The 17,590-nt window shown below is 43.4% G+C and overlaps 1 protein-coding gene across 3 annotated transcripts in view; it reads right to left on the bottom strand.

Annotated features, from left to right (window-relative positions):
- The window catches only part of LOC147121025 (apoptosis-stimulating of p53 protein 2-like), a 117,822-nt gene that overhangs the window by 38,628 nt on the left and 61,604 nt on the right, over window positions 1–17,590 (bottom strand). For all 3 annotated transcript variants that reach the window (XM_085980326.1, XM_085980329.1, XM_085980327.1), the window contains exons 7-8: window positions 5,280–5,461; window positions 2,501–2,665 (exon numbers count right to left, since the gene is read on the bottom strand). In XM_085980326.1, coding sequence (XP_085836452.1) covers window positions 2,501–2,665; window positions 5,280–5,461 — 347 coding nt within the window. The remainder of the gene's footprint in view (window positions 1–2,500; window positions 2,666–5,279; window positions 5,462–17,590) is intronic.

Genomic DNA, 17,590 nt, shown 5'->3' with positions numbered 1-17,590 from the left:
TGAGCTAGCTGGTCTCAGCCAGGGCAGCAATAGGGTCTCTAAATTTGTGTCATTGACTTAACTTAGGGAGGAGAAAATCTCCCTGCAAACTTTGTCAGAATTGAGCAGGCTCATCTACAAGGACAGAATCAAGCTGTGATGGCAGCCTTTCAATTAGACTCTACGGCTTCTCATCAAGCACACGTACTCCTATTTTTACTGACTTATTTCATTTGGCTTTTTCTTTCTTCAAATTTTTTGTGAATTTTGTAACCTTTAATCTAACACCAGACATGAGGTTACAGAGCTGGAAAATGAAATATTTTTCCAACATTGGATCTGAAATCTCAGGATCAAGCACTTCCACGTCAGGAATAGCAGTTATATGCAGAATAAAGCTCCCATTACTCTGCCACAACCTCAGAGGAGTATTTCTTATTGTACCAGTACGACAGTATCCACTTCTCATGTCAGCCATCCTTGTGGTTTCTCTACATATGACTGACAATTTTAGCAACAATAACTGTAATGGCCAACAGAGAGCTTTACACCTCTGTGCTCTCCAAGATGCTGCCTGACCTGCGGAGTGTTTCCAGCACTTTCTGTCTATACAAATGCAAGTTTGTTCTTTCTTCGTATACTTAGTCTCTTATATTGTTAGTATACACAGTACAGAAAATAAATTGTGACTGGTGCACCACGGATCCGTGACTTTGGGAATGTATGTCATTCTAAGCAGTTTGTGCTAGTGCAGGTAATTGAGGCCATTTTGCTATTTCTCCAGAGAGATTTTCTCCCTTTTCCACTCAAAATAAAAATAAAAATTCTGTTGAACAAAAATGTTGCAGTGGAGTGGCAGGAGAAGACGGTGGTTGGAAAAACCTATTAGCATTGTTTGAGGAGGTATCGGAGCTTATGGATAAAAGAAACTCCATGGACACTGTTTATTTAGAGTTACAGTACTATATAGGAAGCTCTCCACAAGATAGGAGAGCACAGAATAGGTGAGCAATTATTGAAATGGACTGGCAACTAGCTGGATCAAAGGAAACAGAGGGAGGTTGTGCATGGAGCTGCACTGAAGCTGCAGGAAGTGACTAGCGAGACATCCCAAGTATCAGTGCTGGGAACTGTGTTATTCATGTTCTGTATTAATGAAGAGCTAAGACTATGACCATTTGCTGATGACACCAAGGTGGATAGGGGTTGCAGACATTCAACAGGAGGCTGGAATAGCAAAATGAAATTCAACGTCAACAGTGCAAAGTGATGAAACTATGGAAGGAGAATAAACCATGACACTATAAAGTAAAAGTTGTTGGTCTACAGAATACAGCACAAGAAAAGGATATGGAGGTATTGGTAGACAAATCTTTTGGTTATGCTAGTTTAGAGCAAAAAGGGATCTTTTGAGGTATTAATGATCCTCGACAGTACTGATTAGTTGAACCCTGAGAAATTACAATCAAAGCCCCAAAAACTCAGAGGAGGAAAGGTGAATGGGCAGACCAGATATAACCATTTCACACAGAAAGTGGTTAATGTTTAGAATGGACTACCTGGGTGCCAATCAAGGCTGATAACCTCAGTAGTTTCACAATGGTATTGGAGAGGCATTTGGTGAGAAAGTCAATTGAGGATTATAAGTAGTGAACTGTGTTTTCTGTTTTGGAATTCTGGGGATGACCAGATGGCCCAAAATGGTCTTTTCTGAACCTGTATGTTCCTATATGGTATCAATAATGACAGCACTTAAAACTTAGAGAAAAGATAAGCAAGCCATTTTGAAAAATAAAATCAAATTACAACAACCTGCAGATAGCACTCATTACATGCAGAAAAATATCTCAAGAGCACTTTAAAGAATGAAGAAACATAGTACAGGAAACTTTGTTATCTGGAGGCTAAATGTCCGGCAAGCTCGAGCCACCAGCAAAAATCAGGAGCCGTTTTGTTAGGTTTTTTTTCTTCTCGTGGCTTTTTTTTTCCCCCCAACAGTCAGGCTCTGCAAAGTCTCTGTAGCTTAGCAACAGCTTCAGAGAGATGCTTCCAAGGTACGGGCCGACTGTTTAGAAGCTGTTGCTAAGCAACAGTGTTTGTTGTCAGATACGGAGATGAAAAGCTCCGTATGCTTCAACATTAACGCTGGTGTGTCCGGCAGTTTTGAGGAAACGGCAACAGCTCGGTCCCGTCTGTGCCGGATAGCACAAAGTTTCCTGTATATGCTGAGCAAGAGGGTAAAAGAGGAAGTGGAGAGGGTTAGCATGAAGAGCTGAAAGCATAGTGAAAAAAGAAGAATTTTGAAGACAGGAAGGAAGGGAAATGGCAGGGCAGAAAGAACGAGGCGGTGAGTTCCATTTAACCACTTTCAATTGAGAAGTAGCAAATATTTTAAGAAGTTACAATATTTGTTCAGTTTCAAAAACAACCATTTTTACTCATTGTGTTAAAAATCTATTGCTGTGCAACATTTTACGTTGGCAATAATAATTTTTTATCCTAATGTAATGACCAAACCTACCGGCACATTCTCTTTTTGTTGCAAGGCTGCCTTCTTTTTCCACAAACGCTCACGCAGATCCCCGATACGTCTGTCCATTGATGCAACTTCAGAGTTGCGCTTGTTTAGGGACTCCCTTTGATGCTGAAGCTTTGCATTCTGCTCCTGATTCAGTTTATTCCTTACCTGATTGGTGAAACATAGTAATAAGCAATCCCTTGTTTTAGTACTTACATAGGATATACAACACAGAAACAGGTCATTCGGCCCAACCAGTCCACGGTGGCGTTTATGCTCCACTCGAGCCTCCTCCCATCTTTCCTCATCTGACTACAGGTAGACTACCCTTTATCCGGACTTCCGAAAACCGAAACCCTCTAAAAACCGAAGGTTTTTTCGGTCAGCGTAAGTCCAGCGTAAGTCGTGCGCACGATCCCCCGCGGACCCCCGCCGGCCCCGACCCCCGCCGACTTACGCTGAGCGTCAGCGTAAGTCGTGCGCACGACCCCCCGCAGACCCCCCTCGGCGGGGCTCGGCGCCAGTCCGCGGGGGGGGGGTCGGCGGGGGGGGGGGGGGGGTCAGCGGGGGGTCGCGCGCACGACTCCCCGCCGACCCACCTTCCGAAATCCGAAATTCTCCGAAAGCCGAAACACGGCTGGTCCCGAGGTTTTCGGATAAAGGATAGTCTACCTGTATCAGTATAACCTTCTATTCCCTTCTCCCTCATATGTAGCCTCACCTTAAACGCATCTATACTATTCGCTTCAACCACTCCCTGTGGTAGCGAGTTCCACAGTCTCACCACTCGCTGGGTAAAGAAGCTTCTTCTGAATTCCCTATTTGATTTCTTGGTGACTATCTTATATTGATGGCCTCCAGTTTTGCTCTTCCCCATGAATGAGAACACTCTCTCTGTGGCTACTCTTTCAAAACCTCTCAGAATTTTTAAAGACTTCTATTAGGTCACACCTCAGGCTTCTCTTTTCAAGAGTAGAGAGACCCAGCCTGTTCATCCTTTCCTGATAGGTACAATCTTGCATTGCTGGCATCATCCTTGTAAATCTTTTTTGCACCCTCTCCAGTGCCTCCATATCCTTTTTATAATATGGCGACTAGAATTGAACACAGTACTACCAAGTGTGGTCTAACCAAGGTTCGATACAAGTTTAGCACAACTTCTCTACTTTTCATACTATCCCTGTAGAAATAAATCCTAGTGCTTGGTTTGCTTTTTTATGGCCTTATTAACCTTCGTCACTAATTTTAGTGATTTGTGTATTTGTACTCCAAGATCCCTTTGCTCTGCCACCCCATTTAGATTTGTATTTTCCAATAAATGGCCTCCCCATTTTTCTTAAACTAATACCTCACATTTATCGATGTTGAAATTCATTTGCCAATTATATGCCCATTCTGCAAGTTTATTATGTCTTCTTGTAATCTGTTGCAGTCCTCTTCAGTATTGATTATCCCCCCAAATTTGGTGTCGTCTGCAAATTTAGAAATTGTGTTTTTGATTCCAAAGTCTAAATCATTAATATAAATTGTGAACAGTGGTCCAACACTGATCCTTGTGAAACACCACTTTCTGCCACTGTGAATAGCTACCCTTTAGCCCGACTCTCTGCTTTCTGTCTTGAAGCCAGCTAGTTATCCACTCTGCTATTTGTCCCCTGACTCCACATTCATTCGTCTATTATGTGGTACCTTATAAGACCTTTTGGAAATCAGATAAATTACATTACTACATTACCCTTGTCTACTCTGTTACCTCTTCAAAGAATTCAATGAGGTTTGTCAAGCAAGACTTTCCCTTTTGAAATCCATGCTGACTATTCATGAATACTTAAAAATGAATACAAGTATGAAGAATTCCAATTCATTTTCCAACTGTCTAGAAATCTAAATTAGAATAAAGTTTCGTTACCGTATTCAGTGTAAAGGTTATAAAATTTTGAATTTGCTGTCCTTTTTTCAAACCTGTAATTTAAATCACTAACTTTGAAGCAAGTATAGCAACAAACTAGTTGATTCCCTGTGGCATTGCACATGGGGAGTCCAGACCAAGGGCATTATTCAGGTCAAGCAGGGTTAGAGGTTAGAGTGATAAATGGGCCAAAAAAGGGAGGGGGTGGAAGGGAAGGAGGTGGCCTTTGCACATCTGCCCCAAACTTCAACTCACCAGGAGAAGAGGGGGAACAGATTTTCCCATTGTCAACTTCAGGTTAGCTAGGGGCTGGGCCTTTCCACTGCTGACCCCCAATTTCAGTTCAGCAATGGGAGTGGGAATGCATGCTTTCCCACTGATGGCCATGAACTTCTGCTCATTGAGGCAGGCTGGGGGAATAAAGAGGGAAGGAGTTAGGAAATAGAGCTTTTCAAGGAATTAATACAGCTTTTCAAGGAATTAATACAAAGACATGACAGTTATCATCACCAGGAGTTTTGGGGGGGGGGGGGGGTGCAGAGACAGTGATCAGGTCATAAAAAGCAGAGATTGGCCTTGGAGAAATGAAAAATGGGTCAGGGTTAGGTTAAGATCAGCTGAAGATGGGAAAGAAAGGACCTGCAGTCAAAAAACAAAGTTGATCAGATACCCTCACAAACTTTGTAGTCTCTCACGTCAGTGAAGATGGAGTTCAGGGTCAGTACTGTAGTCAAGCCTGTCACCTAATGTTCGGTGATGCCCCATTGCACTCAATTAGTCCCCAAATATGTTAACAGCGCCACCTACAGGTGCAGTACATTTGGAAGCTTGAGACTTTTTAATATATAATATAAATAATATAAAATCAATTACCTGCAACTCTTTGTAGAGTCTATCAAGCTCAGCTACAGCAGATTGGTTGTCATGGTAACCTTCAATCTTTCCACTTTTCAACATGTCTAGTTGCCTGGTTAACTCCTCCACCTTTGCAACAGCAATCACTAACTCTCTCTGCTTCTGTTGGAAGAGACTATTCATCTGTTCAATCTCCTCAACTGCAAAAATAAAATTCCAAGTATTTAGCACCAGAATTTTGCACCATTTTTCAGAATAAAATAAAAAAATTGCACCATATACATCTCTCCAAATGTGAATTAAGCAACATTAATAATGCTTGCAAATGTATCTTATTTGAATACTGAAAGCCAATTGGCTCACAAATGAGCTTCACTGTCAAAACAATCAAAGGTAACTGTGGCCATCCTGATGAGGTCATAATGAAGCGTGATGTTAAACTAAATTCAACCAGAGTTGGTTGGGAGGATAGAGAAGGGGGAGCAAGAGACAGAACCACGATATAAAAACAGAATGGCACTTAGTTCAGGGTGGGATAGACGGAGTGGGGAGGGAGGAGATGGGGTGGGAGAGAGAGAGAGAGAGAGAGAGAGAGAGAGAGAGAGAGAGAGAGAGAGAGACAGAGAGAGTCCCCCCCCCCCCCCCCCCCAACACCTCTCAACGAAAACAAAATGATGAAAGAGAATCTGGCCAAACTAGAACTTGATTTCAACGAATACAGAGAAACACTGGCCAAGAATTTGAAGGAGGAATTCAAACAGCTAAAAACGGAACACGAGTCCACCATCCACAAGCTGAGAAAGACCATAGAGGAGCAAAGAAATGAGATCAAAGAACTCCGTACTCAACAAAACAAAACGAAGGAGACCGTAGAAATGCTCAGCAGGCAACACAAACCTCTTAAGGTCCAAAAACCTGAGGACACAAAAACAACACACACAAGGACACAGAACCCGCCGGATGCCACCCCACACGAAGACACACCGAAAGCCACAAACCCCGCTCCAACCAGCCCTCAGTCGAGTCATGCCCAGACTACTGCTACCCAGTCCTCACACACAGGAACACAAAAACCGACAGATACCCCCCCAAACGATGACACACCGAAAGCCCCAAACCCCGCCCCTGCCACACAACATATCCCAGAAACCCAGCCAACAACCAGCCACCAGGCGAGTCCTACCCAGACTACTGTTACCCAGTCTGAAAAACCAGCCCCTCAGGCGGTCCTGCTGACCGACTCCAACGGAAAGTTTCTGGACCCCCAGAGGCTGTTCCCAGACCATCAAGTCCTGAAAAAATGGTGCAGCAACACAGACCAAGCAATGAAGATCCTGAACAAAGAATCCCTTGGAAGCCCCAAATGGATTGTGATCCACACAGGCACGAACGACCTACGCACCCTACAGGAAGGCACGGCTAGGGCGGTGAGCAGGATGGCAGAAAAGGCCAGCAGGGAATTCCCCGAGGCGCGGATCGTGATCTCCACACTACTGCCCAGAAAGGACACCCCAGCCTATATAATCCACAACACCAACAGGGAGATCGACACGAGATGTTCTGTCCTCCCCAACGTCTCCCTGGCCCATCATCCAAACATCAACACAAGGGACCTCTATGACGAAATACATCTACTCAAACAGCGGATGTGGGTCTTCGCAAGAAACCTCATAAACACTGCCAAAAGACGCAGCCCTCCCACCCCCTCTACCATTGGGAGCCCAAACAGGACCACCAATGTCCCCCACCCCCCTTTACAAAACCGACAACAGAACCGTGTTTATACCTGACCCAAGACCCCCCTCTAGACCACAGACTGTAGACCAAGAACTGAGAAAGATCATGACGATGCTGAACAGCCTGATAGAAAGCCGGAGAAATTATTAATATTGTTATTTATCATTATCATTATTGTTATCTTATCAGTATTATTACTATTATTAGATAGATATATGTGCATGCCTCATGAAATTTATACTAAATCATCATTTAGCATTATAGAAAATAGTGTTTCCACACTCATCCCACAAAATAGGTCCATTTTATTTCGTTTTATTGAACTATATAAATGCGTTCTTTCCACATAAGCTGCTGGAATATCCAGGGCCTCCGCTCCTCAACTTTTGGGATGAAGAGTACAGACCCTGAATTCCTAAAAGCTATAAAAGACATTGATATAATTGTGTTAACAGAAACATGGTGCCAAAAGGACGTGCCGACCCACTGTCCTCCAATGTACCATGAAATCATTGTGCCCTCAGTAAAGAACACTAAAACACGCAAGGGCAGAACCTCCGGGAGAATATTGGTGTGGTATAAGGGAGAACTGGACAAACACATCTCACCGGTAAAACAGGGGAAATCACACGTATGGCTAAAACTAGATAAAAATATAGGAATAGCAAAAAAAGATGTTTACTTATGTGCGATCTACATACCTCCAATAGAATCGCCATATTTCGAAGAGGAGTTATTTGATACTCTCCACATGGAAATCAGCCATTTCCAGGCCCAAGGAAAGGTGATAATATGTGGGGACCTAAATGCAAGGACCGGTTGTGAACCTGACTTCATAGACCCACAGGGAAACAACCATGTATTTGGCCAGACCCCTTTAGATGTCACACCAGCCATCGCAAATCGGAACAACCTTGATCGTGAAATAAATAAAAGCGGTAGGGAGGTAGTGCAACTCTGCCGAGCCTTAGGCCTGTACATAGTTAACGGTAGGTTCAGAGGGGACTCCCTAGGGAGACTCACATACTCCTCAACTCTTGGGTCTAGTGTGGTGGACTATACAATCACTGACCTGGATCCCTGCGATATCAACTCATTCACTGTCAGGCAGCAATCCCCCCTCAGACCATAACCAAATAAATATGTACCTTAAACTTTCTGCCCAAACTACAGACACAAAAAAGGAACCCAGTAAGCTCCATAAAATAAAACAGACATACAGATGGGCCCCAGACAGTGGAGAAAAATTCATCACAGCACTAAAGTCACCTGATCTCACAAGTAAAATATCAAAATTTAAAGAAAACCCATACGAGATCACCAGAGATGGTGTAAACATGGCCATAGAGGATATAAATATGATCTTCCATGAGGCAGCTGTAAAAGCCGACCTTGTGAAACAGAAGAGGAAGCGTCACAAAAGACAAAATAAAAATAAGAAATGGTTTGACCACGAATGCAAAAATACCAGAAAAGACCTGAGAAAAATATCAAACCAAAAGCATCGCCAACCAAACAATCCGGACCTATGTACTAGATACAATGAAACCCTCAAAAGATATAAACACACCATTAGGAACAAAACACAAAACTATACCCACAAAATACTCGAAGAAATTGAAAACTCCACCAATCCAAAACAATTCTGGGAAATGTGGAATAACCTGAGTACAACACAATTGCAAGCATTACCAATCCAAGATGGCGACATCTGGAGAACACATTTTGAAAACCTCTACAAAGACATCCCAATAAACGAAACAAACCCAAGTCAACATCAGGTCACAGAAAAACTCCACACATTAGAAGCAACAATTAAAGACAACCAAAACCCTCTAGACTCCCCAATCACATGGAAAGAACTGGCCACAAAAACAAAATCTCTCCACCTAAAGAAAGCCTGTGGCCCAGACAACATCAAAAATGAAATGCTCAAGTTCAGCAATATGGAGATGCAGGGTGCGATACTCAAACTATTCAACATCATATTACGCTCAGGCTGTTTTCCCGATATCTGGTGCCAAGGACTAATCTCCCCCATATATAAAAGTGGAAACAAATCAGACCCAAATAACTACCGCGGCATCTGTGTCAACAGTTGTCTAGGGAAGTTATTCTGCAGTATTCTAAATAGTAGATTACTTGATTTTCTTAACAAACATAATATCCTCAGAAAAAACCAAATAGGCTTTCTTCCAAAACACCGCACCGCCGACCATATCTATACCCTTCACACCCTCATTGAAAAACATATACACCAAACAAAAAATGGGAAAATATTCGCCTGTTTCATCGACTTCAAGAAAGCCTTTGACTCTATATGGCACGAAGGGCTCTATTATAAACTTCTTCAGAGTGGAATAGGGGGCAAAGTCTATGACCTTATTAAATCAATGTATCTGAAAAACAAATGCGGGGTCAAAATTGGAGACAAACGCACCGATTTCTTCACCCAGAGAAGAGGCGTCCGGCAGGGCTGCAATTTGAGCCCGACCCTGTTCAACATATACATAAATGAATTAGCAGACATGCTGGAGCAAAGCGAGTCACCAGGTCTCCGTCTCCTGGATGGAGAAGTGAACTCCCTGTTCTATGCGGACGACCTGGTTCTGCTGTCTCCCACAGAACAGGGATTACAGCAACAACTAGACCTACTTGACAAATACTGCCAAAATTGGGCTCTAACAGTAAATCTAAAGAAAACCAACATCATGATTTTTCAGAAAAGACCCAGATGTCAGGAAAACAAATACCAGTTTACCCTCAGTGATACCACTATAGGACACACTATGAGCTACACCTACCTTGGTCTAACTATTACAGCATCAGGGAGCTTCAGCATAGCAGTGAATGCACTAAAAGAAAAAGCCCGAAGAGCCCTATATGCAATAAAAAGAAAATTCTACAACATCCAAATCCCAATCAAAATCTGGCTCAAAATATTTGACAGCATAATCCTGCCCATTGCACTGTACGGTAGTGAAGTATGGGGCCCGCTAAATCACCAAAGCTACACTAAATGGGAAAAACACACAATAGAAGCCCTACATGCAGAATTCTGCCGAAGCATCCTTCGCACCCAAAGAAAAACGCCAACAAATGCATGCAGAGCCGAACTAGGCAGATACCCACTGATAATAAACATCCAAAAACGAGCACTAAACTTCCTAAATCACCTCAAATCTAGCTCCCCAGACACCCTTCATTTCAAAGCCTTTCAGACCCAAGAGCTAAACCCAGAAAAGAGTCCCCTGAGTCAGCTGCTACTGAAACTAAGTACTCAGCCGGACCCTGACCAGCCCCAGACCAACACAGCCGTCCAAACACCAATCCGAGTGAACCAAATCATTAAACAATGCAAAGAAACCTACCTGGAACACTGGAACAAAATAACCGAAAGCCAAAGCAGATTAGAATGTTACCGGGCCCTAAAAAGAGAATATAAACTGGCAGACTACCTCACGACCATCAGAGACACAAAACAGAGACAGACCCTCACCAGGTACAGACTAAGCGACCACCAACTGGAAATTGAAAAAGGCAGATACAAGAAATCCTGGCAGCCTAGAGAGAATAGAATATGCGATCAATGTCTGGCTGGCGAGGTTGAAACAGAAATGCATTTCCTCCTAAAATGCGAAAAATTCAACACATCAAGAAACATATTATTCAACAAGCTAAGCCAAACAACCCCAGATTTCAAGGAATTGGATGACCTGTCAAAATTGAGATTAGTCCTAGGAGAAGGAGACAGACCATACCTTGGGGCCAAATATGTAACAACATGTCACAACCTGAGGACTGTTTAAAATTAAGACTGTTTAAAATTAATATTGAACGTACCAAATGAAGTACAGACTGTTTAAAATTAATATTGTTTCAAAGTAATATTGTATGTACCCAACAAATGTCAAATCGATTGACACCTACAGAATGTTGGAAAACTGTACCTTTTTGCTATGTAAGCTTTGGCAATATGGTTCTCTGTAAACTTTCATGCCAATAAAGCATTTGAATTGGAATTGGAATTGAATTGGAGAGAGAGACAGAGAGAGAGAGAGAGAGAGAGAGACAGAGAGAGACAGAGAGAGAGAGAGAGAGACAGAGAGAGACAGAGAGAGACAGAGACAGAGACAGAGAGACAGAGAGAGAGAGACAGAGAGAGAGAGACAGAGAGAGAGAGACAGAGAGAGAGAGACAGAGAGAGAGAGACAGAGAGAGAGAGACAGAGAGAGAGAGACAGAGAGAGAGAGAGAGACAGAGAGAGAGAGAGAGAGAGAGAGAGACAGAGAGAGAGAGAGAGAGAGACAGAGAGAGAGAGAGACAGAGACAAACACCCAATTGAGATCCTACATGCAGAATTCTGTAAAAGTATCCTCCGGACTCAAAGGAAAACAGTAAACAATGCATGCAGGGCGGAACTAGGCCAATATCCATTAATAATCACTATCCAAAAAAGAGCCACCAAATTTTGGAATCACCTACAAATGAGCAACCCCCAATGCTATCACTACGACGCCCTGAAATGCCAAGAGCTGACCATAAAGAAGAATACCCTCAGTCAACTAGTCCTGGGACTCAGTGAAGTAACTACTAACAATAACCAGCCCCAGGACAGTGACAGGGTAACACAAAGAATTCGACCCAACACAATCGTCGCTAAGCAAAAGGAAAAATATCTGACATATTGGGCAGAAACAACAAAAACCCAAAGCAAACTCAATTGCTACTTGGCCCTAAACAGACAATACAACATAGCTGAAATAACAACAGAAAATGCTGGAAAAACTCAGTAAGTCAGGCAACATCCGTGGAGAGAAATTTGAGTTGACGTTTCGGGTTTGACCCTTCTTCCTATCTTGACTCTATCTTTTCTCCCCTTGTCCAGTCTCTTCCCACCTACATCCGCGACTCTTCGGACGCCCTCCGCCACTTTAACAGTTTCCAGTTTCCTGGCCCCAACCGCTTCCTTTTCACCATGGACGTACAATCCCTCTACACCTCCATCCCCCACCCGGATGGCCTGAGGGCACTCCGCTTCTTCCTTGAACAGAGGCTCGTCCAGTCCCCATCCACCACCACCCTCCTCCGCTTGGCTGAACTTGTTCTCACATTGAACAACTTCTCCTTTAACTCCACTCATTTCCTCCAAATCAAAGGTGTTGCCATGGGTACCCGCATGGGTCCCAGCTATGCCTGCCTTTTCGTGGGCTATGTGGAACAATCTTTGTTCCAGTCCTACTCGGGTCCCCTCCCTCACCTCTTTTTCCGATACATTGATGACTGTATCGGTGCCGTTTCCTGCTCTCGCCCCGAACTTGACAATTTCATTCACTTTGCCTCCAATTTCCACCCTTCCCTCACCTTCACATGGTCCATCTCTGACTCTTCCCTTCCCTTCCTCGACTTCTCCGTCTCCATCTCTGGGGATAGGTTATCGACCAATATTTACTACAAGCCCACTGACTCCCACAGCTACCTGGACTACACTTCCTCCCACCCCGCTTCCTGTAAGGACTCTATTCCATTCTCCCAGTTTCTCCGCCTCCGCCGTATCTGCTCCGACGATGCCACCTTCCACACCAGTGCTTCAGACATGTCTTCCTTTTTCCGCAACCGAGGATTCCCCTCTACCGTGGTTGACACCGCCCTCGACCGTGTCAGTTCTATCTCCCGCACCTCTGCCCTCACCCCTGCCCCTCCCTCCCGGAACCACGATAGGGTTCCCCTTGTCCTCACCTTTCACCCCACCAGCCTCCACATTCAACGGATCATCCTCCGGCATTTCCGCTACCTCCAAAGTGATCCCACCACCAAACGTATCTTCCCCTCCCCTCCCCTTTCAGCATTCCGCAGGGACCGCTCTCTCCGAGACACCCTAGTCCACTCCTCTATCACCCCAAACAGCCCTTCCCCTTCGCCTGGCACCTTCCCGTGCAAGCGGAGGAGATGTAACACCTGCCCCTATACCTCCCCCCTCCCCACTGTCCAGGGCCCCAAACACCCCTTCCAGGTGAAACAGCGATTTACTTGTACTTCTCGCAATCTAGTATACTGTATTCGCTGCTCACGATGCGGTCTCCTCTACATTGGGGAGACCAAACGCAGATTGGGTGACCGCTTTGCGGAACACCTCCGTTCAGTCCGTAAGGGTGACCCTGAGCTTCCGGTCGCCTGTCATTTCAATTCACCGCTCCATTCCCACTCGGACCTCACCGTCCTTGGCCTCTTGTACTGTTCCACGGAAGCTCAACGTAAACTCGAGGAACAGCACCTCATCTTCCGATTAGGCACTCTGCAGCCTTCCGGTCTCAATATTGAGTTCAACAATTTCAGATCATAACCTCGGCCCCTATTTCATTTTCACTTATATTTTTCCACTCCTTTCCTTTCCCCCCCCCCCTTTCCTTTTGTTTCTCTCTCACACCTGGCAGCTATCTTTTGCCCTGCCAGTACACTTTACACCTAATCACAGCCTATTACCATCTCGTCTAGCTTCTAATCTCTTTTACTTCTTTTGGTTCTTTTATTCTTTTGTCCGATCGCAGCCCTGCCTTCGATCTAGTTCCTTTTCTCTCCAGTTTTGAAGAAGGGTCAAACCCGAAACGTCAACTCAAATTTCTCTCCACGGATGTTGCCTGACTTGCTGAGTTTTTCCAGCATTTTCTGTTGTTATTTCGGATTTCCAACATCTGCAGTATTTTGCTATAATACAACATAGCTGATTACCTGACCATGGTAAAGGATAACAAACTGAGAAGAACCTTGACAAGGTACAGACTTAGCAAACATAGCCTAGCGATCGAAAAAGGCAGACACAGGCAGACCAGGCTGCCAAGAGAAGACAGGATATGCTCTCACTGCAGTCAGGGAGTAGTGGAGACAGAGATGCACTTCCTCACAGCCTGTGGAAAATATCAGGGCATCAGGGAGAATTTCTACCAAAAATTCTCACAAATATGCCCTGAATTCAGAACTCTGAATGACAACCAAAAACTCCCATTCCTACTGGGGGAGGAGAGAAGCTGTGTAACACTGGCGGCACACTATGTTACAGCTTGCCATGAACAGAGGGACAACCAGTAAACTAAGAAAAGAGTATATATAAACAATGCGAATGTATATTTACACTCAGGGATATACCTGTTTATACACTATGAATAGAACTGCGTTTATGTGTTCAACCATAAATGTATTTTGATGCTTTGGCAACATAAGATGTACCTTAGCATGCCAATAAAGCGATTTGAATTTGAATTTGAGAGAGAGCGAGACAGAGACAGAGACAGAGAGAGAGAGACAGGCAGAGAGAGAGAGAGAGAGAGAGAGAGAGAGAGAGACAGAGAGAGAGAGAGAGAGAGACAGAGAGACAGAGAGAGAGAGACAGAGAGAGACAGAGAGAGAGACAGAGAGAGAGACAGAGAGAGAGACAGAGAGAGAGACAGAGAGAGAGACAGAGAGAGAGAGACAGAGAGAGAGACAGAGAGAGAGACAGAGAGAGAGACAGAGCACCACCGACCATATCTATACCCTTCACACTCTCATTGAAAAACATATACACCAAACAAAAAATGGGAAAATATTCGCTTGTTTCATTGACTTCAAGAAAGCCTTTGACTCTATCTGGCACGAAGGGCTCTATTATAAACTTCTTCAGTGTGGAATAGGGGGCAAAGTCTATGACCTTATTAAATCGATTTATCTGAAAAATAAATGCAGTGTCAAAATTGGAGACAAACGCACCGGTTTCTTCACCCAGAGGAGAGGCGTCCGGCAGGGCTGCAATTTGAGCCCGACCCTGTTCAACATATACATAAATGAATTAGCAGACATGCTGGAGCAAAGCGAGTCACCGGGTCTCTGTCTCCTGGATGGAGAAGTGAAATCCCTGTTCTATGCGGACGACCTGGTTCTGCTGTCTCCCACAGAACAGGGATTACAGCAACAATTAGACCTACTCGACAAATACTGCCAAAATTGGGCCCTAACAGTAAATCTAAAGAAAACCAACATCATGATTTTTCAAAAAAGGCCCAGATGTCAGGAAAACAAATACCAGGTTACTCTCAATGATACCATCATAGGACACACTATGAGCTACACTTACCTTGGTCTAACCATTACAGCATCAGGGAGCTTCAGCATAGCAGTGAATGCACTAAAAGAAAAAGCCCGAAGAGCCCTATATGCAATAAAAAGAAAATTCTACAACATCCAAATCCCAATCAAAATCTGGCTCAAAATATTTGACAGCATAATCCTGCCCATTGCGCTGTATGGTAGTGAAGTATGGGGCCCGCTCAATCACCATAGCTACACTAAATGGGAAAAACACACAATAGAAGCCCTACATGCAGAATTTTGCCGAAGCATTCTTCGCACCCAAAGGAAAACACCAACAAATGCATGCAGAGCCGAACTAGGCAGATACCCACTGATAATAAACATCCACAAACGAGCACTAAACTTCCTAAATCACCTCAAATCTAGCTCCCCAGACACCCTTCATTTTAAAGCCTTCCAGACCCAAGAACTAAACCCAGAAAAGAGTCCCCTGAGTCAGCTGCTACTGAAACCAAGTACTCCTACTCAGCCGGACCCGGACCAGTCCCAGACCAACACTGCCGTCCAAACACCAATCCGAGTGAACCAAATCATTAAACAATGCAAAGAAACCTACCTGGAACATTGGAACAATGTAACCAAAAGCCAAAGCAGATTAGAATGTTACCGGGCCCTAAAACAAGAATATAAACTGGCAGACTATCTCTCGACCATCAGAGACACAAAACAGAGACAGACCCGCACCAGGTACAGACTAAGCGACCACCAACTGGCAATTGAAAAAGGAAGATACAAGAAATCCTGGCAGCCTAGAGAGAATAGAATATGTGATCAATGTCTGGCCGGCGAGGTTGAGACAGAGATGCATGTCGTCCTAAAATGCGAAAAATTCAACACAACAAGAAACATATTATTTGACAAGCTCATCCTAACAACCCCAGATTTCAAAGAATTGGATGACCTGTCAAAATTAAGATTAGTCCTGGGAGAAGGAGACAGACCATACCTTGGTGCCAAATATGTAACAACATGTCACAACCTGAGGACTGTTTAAAATTAATACTGAATGTACCCAACGATGTTCAACGACTTTAAATTAATACTGTTTAAACTAATATTGTATGTACCCAACGAAGGTCAAAATTGTTTGACACCTACAGAATGTTGGAAAACTGTACTTTTTGTTATGTAAGCTTTGGCAATATGGTTCCCTGTAAACTTTCATGCCAATAAAGCATTTGAATTGAATTGAATTGAGAGGGGGGCAGAGAGAGAGAGGTTAAATACTGAATAGGACAGTCACAAAGCTTTTTAACCCCATCAAATATTGCTGCAACCTTCACTTTAAGCAAGTGATGGAAGCAGATTCAATATTAACTTTCAAAAGGGAATTGGATAAATATTTGGAAAGGAAAAAATTGCAGGACTGTGAGACTAATAACATAACTCTTTCAAAGAGCTGGCACAGGCATGATGGGGCGAATGGCCTCCTTCTATCATCTTTGAAGCCATAACTATTTTCAACCTACATACAAGAGAGTGGGGCATAAACAAAGATTAATGAATGGGAAATTAAATCAAAAATTGTTAATGATTGATTGGATTGAATATGAACTGTGTACACCTATCGTGAAACAGAGAAGAGATGACTGAAGAATGAAGCCTGTGGGCTGGATCCAATCATTTAATGCTTATCCTCAATTTGGCAGGACTTCCCAATCTGTGTTCTTCATACTTTGTTCAACCTCAATCACTTAGAAATAGACACACAGTTTTAAGGTGAACATTACCACCATAAAGCTTTGTGACATACAAATGTGGGGGTACACTTCTGGAAGTAACCAACATACCTGTATAAGATATTATGGTAAACCTGGAACCATCTCTTGAATTTGAAGGAAAAATTATATACTTATTTGAAATGAAAGTACAGCTTGGTGACTAACTTGCAGGCCAGTTGTGATAAAAAAATAATTGAGCTACACTATATGCTCTTCATTTTTCCAGTACTGTACATACAAGCAAACACTTGATCCAATATGCCAAGGGATCTGGTGTCGCCTTTATCTATTAACCTTTCAGCTACATTATTCAGAACCATCTTCCCCATAGCAGCCCAATAGCATCAGCAGCCAATGGTAAGCTACTTCTGACCAATTGATGCTAGTACTATAATAAAAAAAACTGACAGATATGAAACAAAATCTTTGCTAAAGAAATAGTGTATTATCAGAAACCCTAAATTAAATTGTCCCTTATACTTCTTTTCCAGCTACCTACATCAGTATTGTACTTTACGCACATGTCTTGCGCACACAAGTGCATAAACACAGTCTTCAGACTGTATTATATATTACACATTATAAAAGATGTAATAGCAGAGCACTTGGAAAACAGTGACAGGATCAGACAAAGTCAACATGGATTTACAAAAAGTACATCGTGCTTGACTAATCTACTGGAATTTTTTGAGGATGTAACTCGTAAAATAGATAAGGGGGAACCAGTGGATGTGGTGTATTTGGACT

This window comes from Somniosus microcephalus, chromosome 3, assembly GCF_052327205.1.
Source record: "Somniosus microcephalus isolate GS21.2 chromosome 3, FLI_Smic_1.0, whole genome shotgun sequence".
Lineage (NCBI taxonomy): Eukaryota > Metazoa > Chordata > Chondrichthyes > Squaliformes > Somniosidae > Somniosus > Somniosus microcephalus.
The sequence above is the reverse complement of the archived record's forward strand: the minus strand, read 5'-3'. Positions and strand labels throughout refer to the sequence as shown.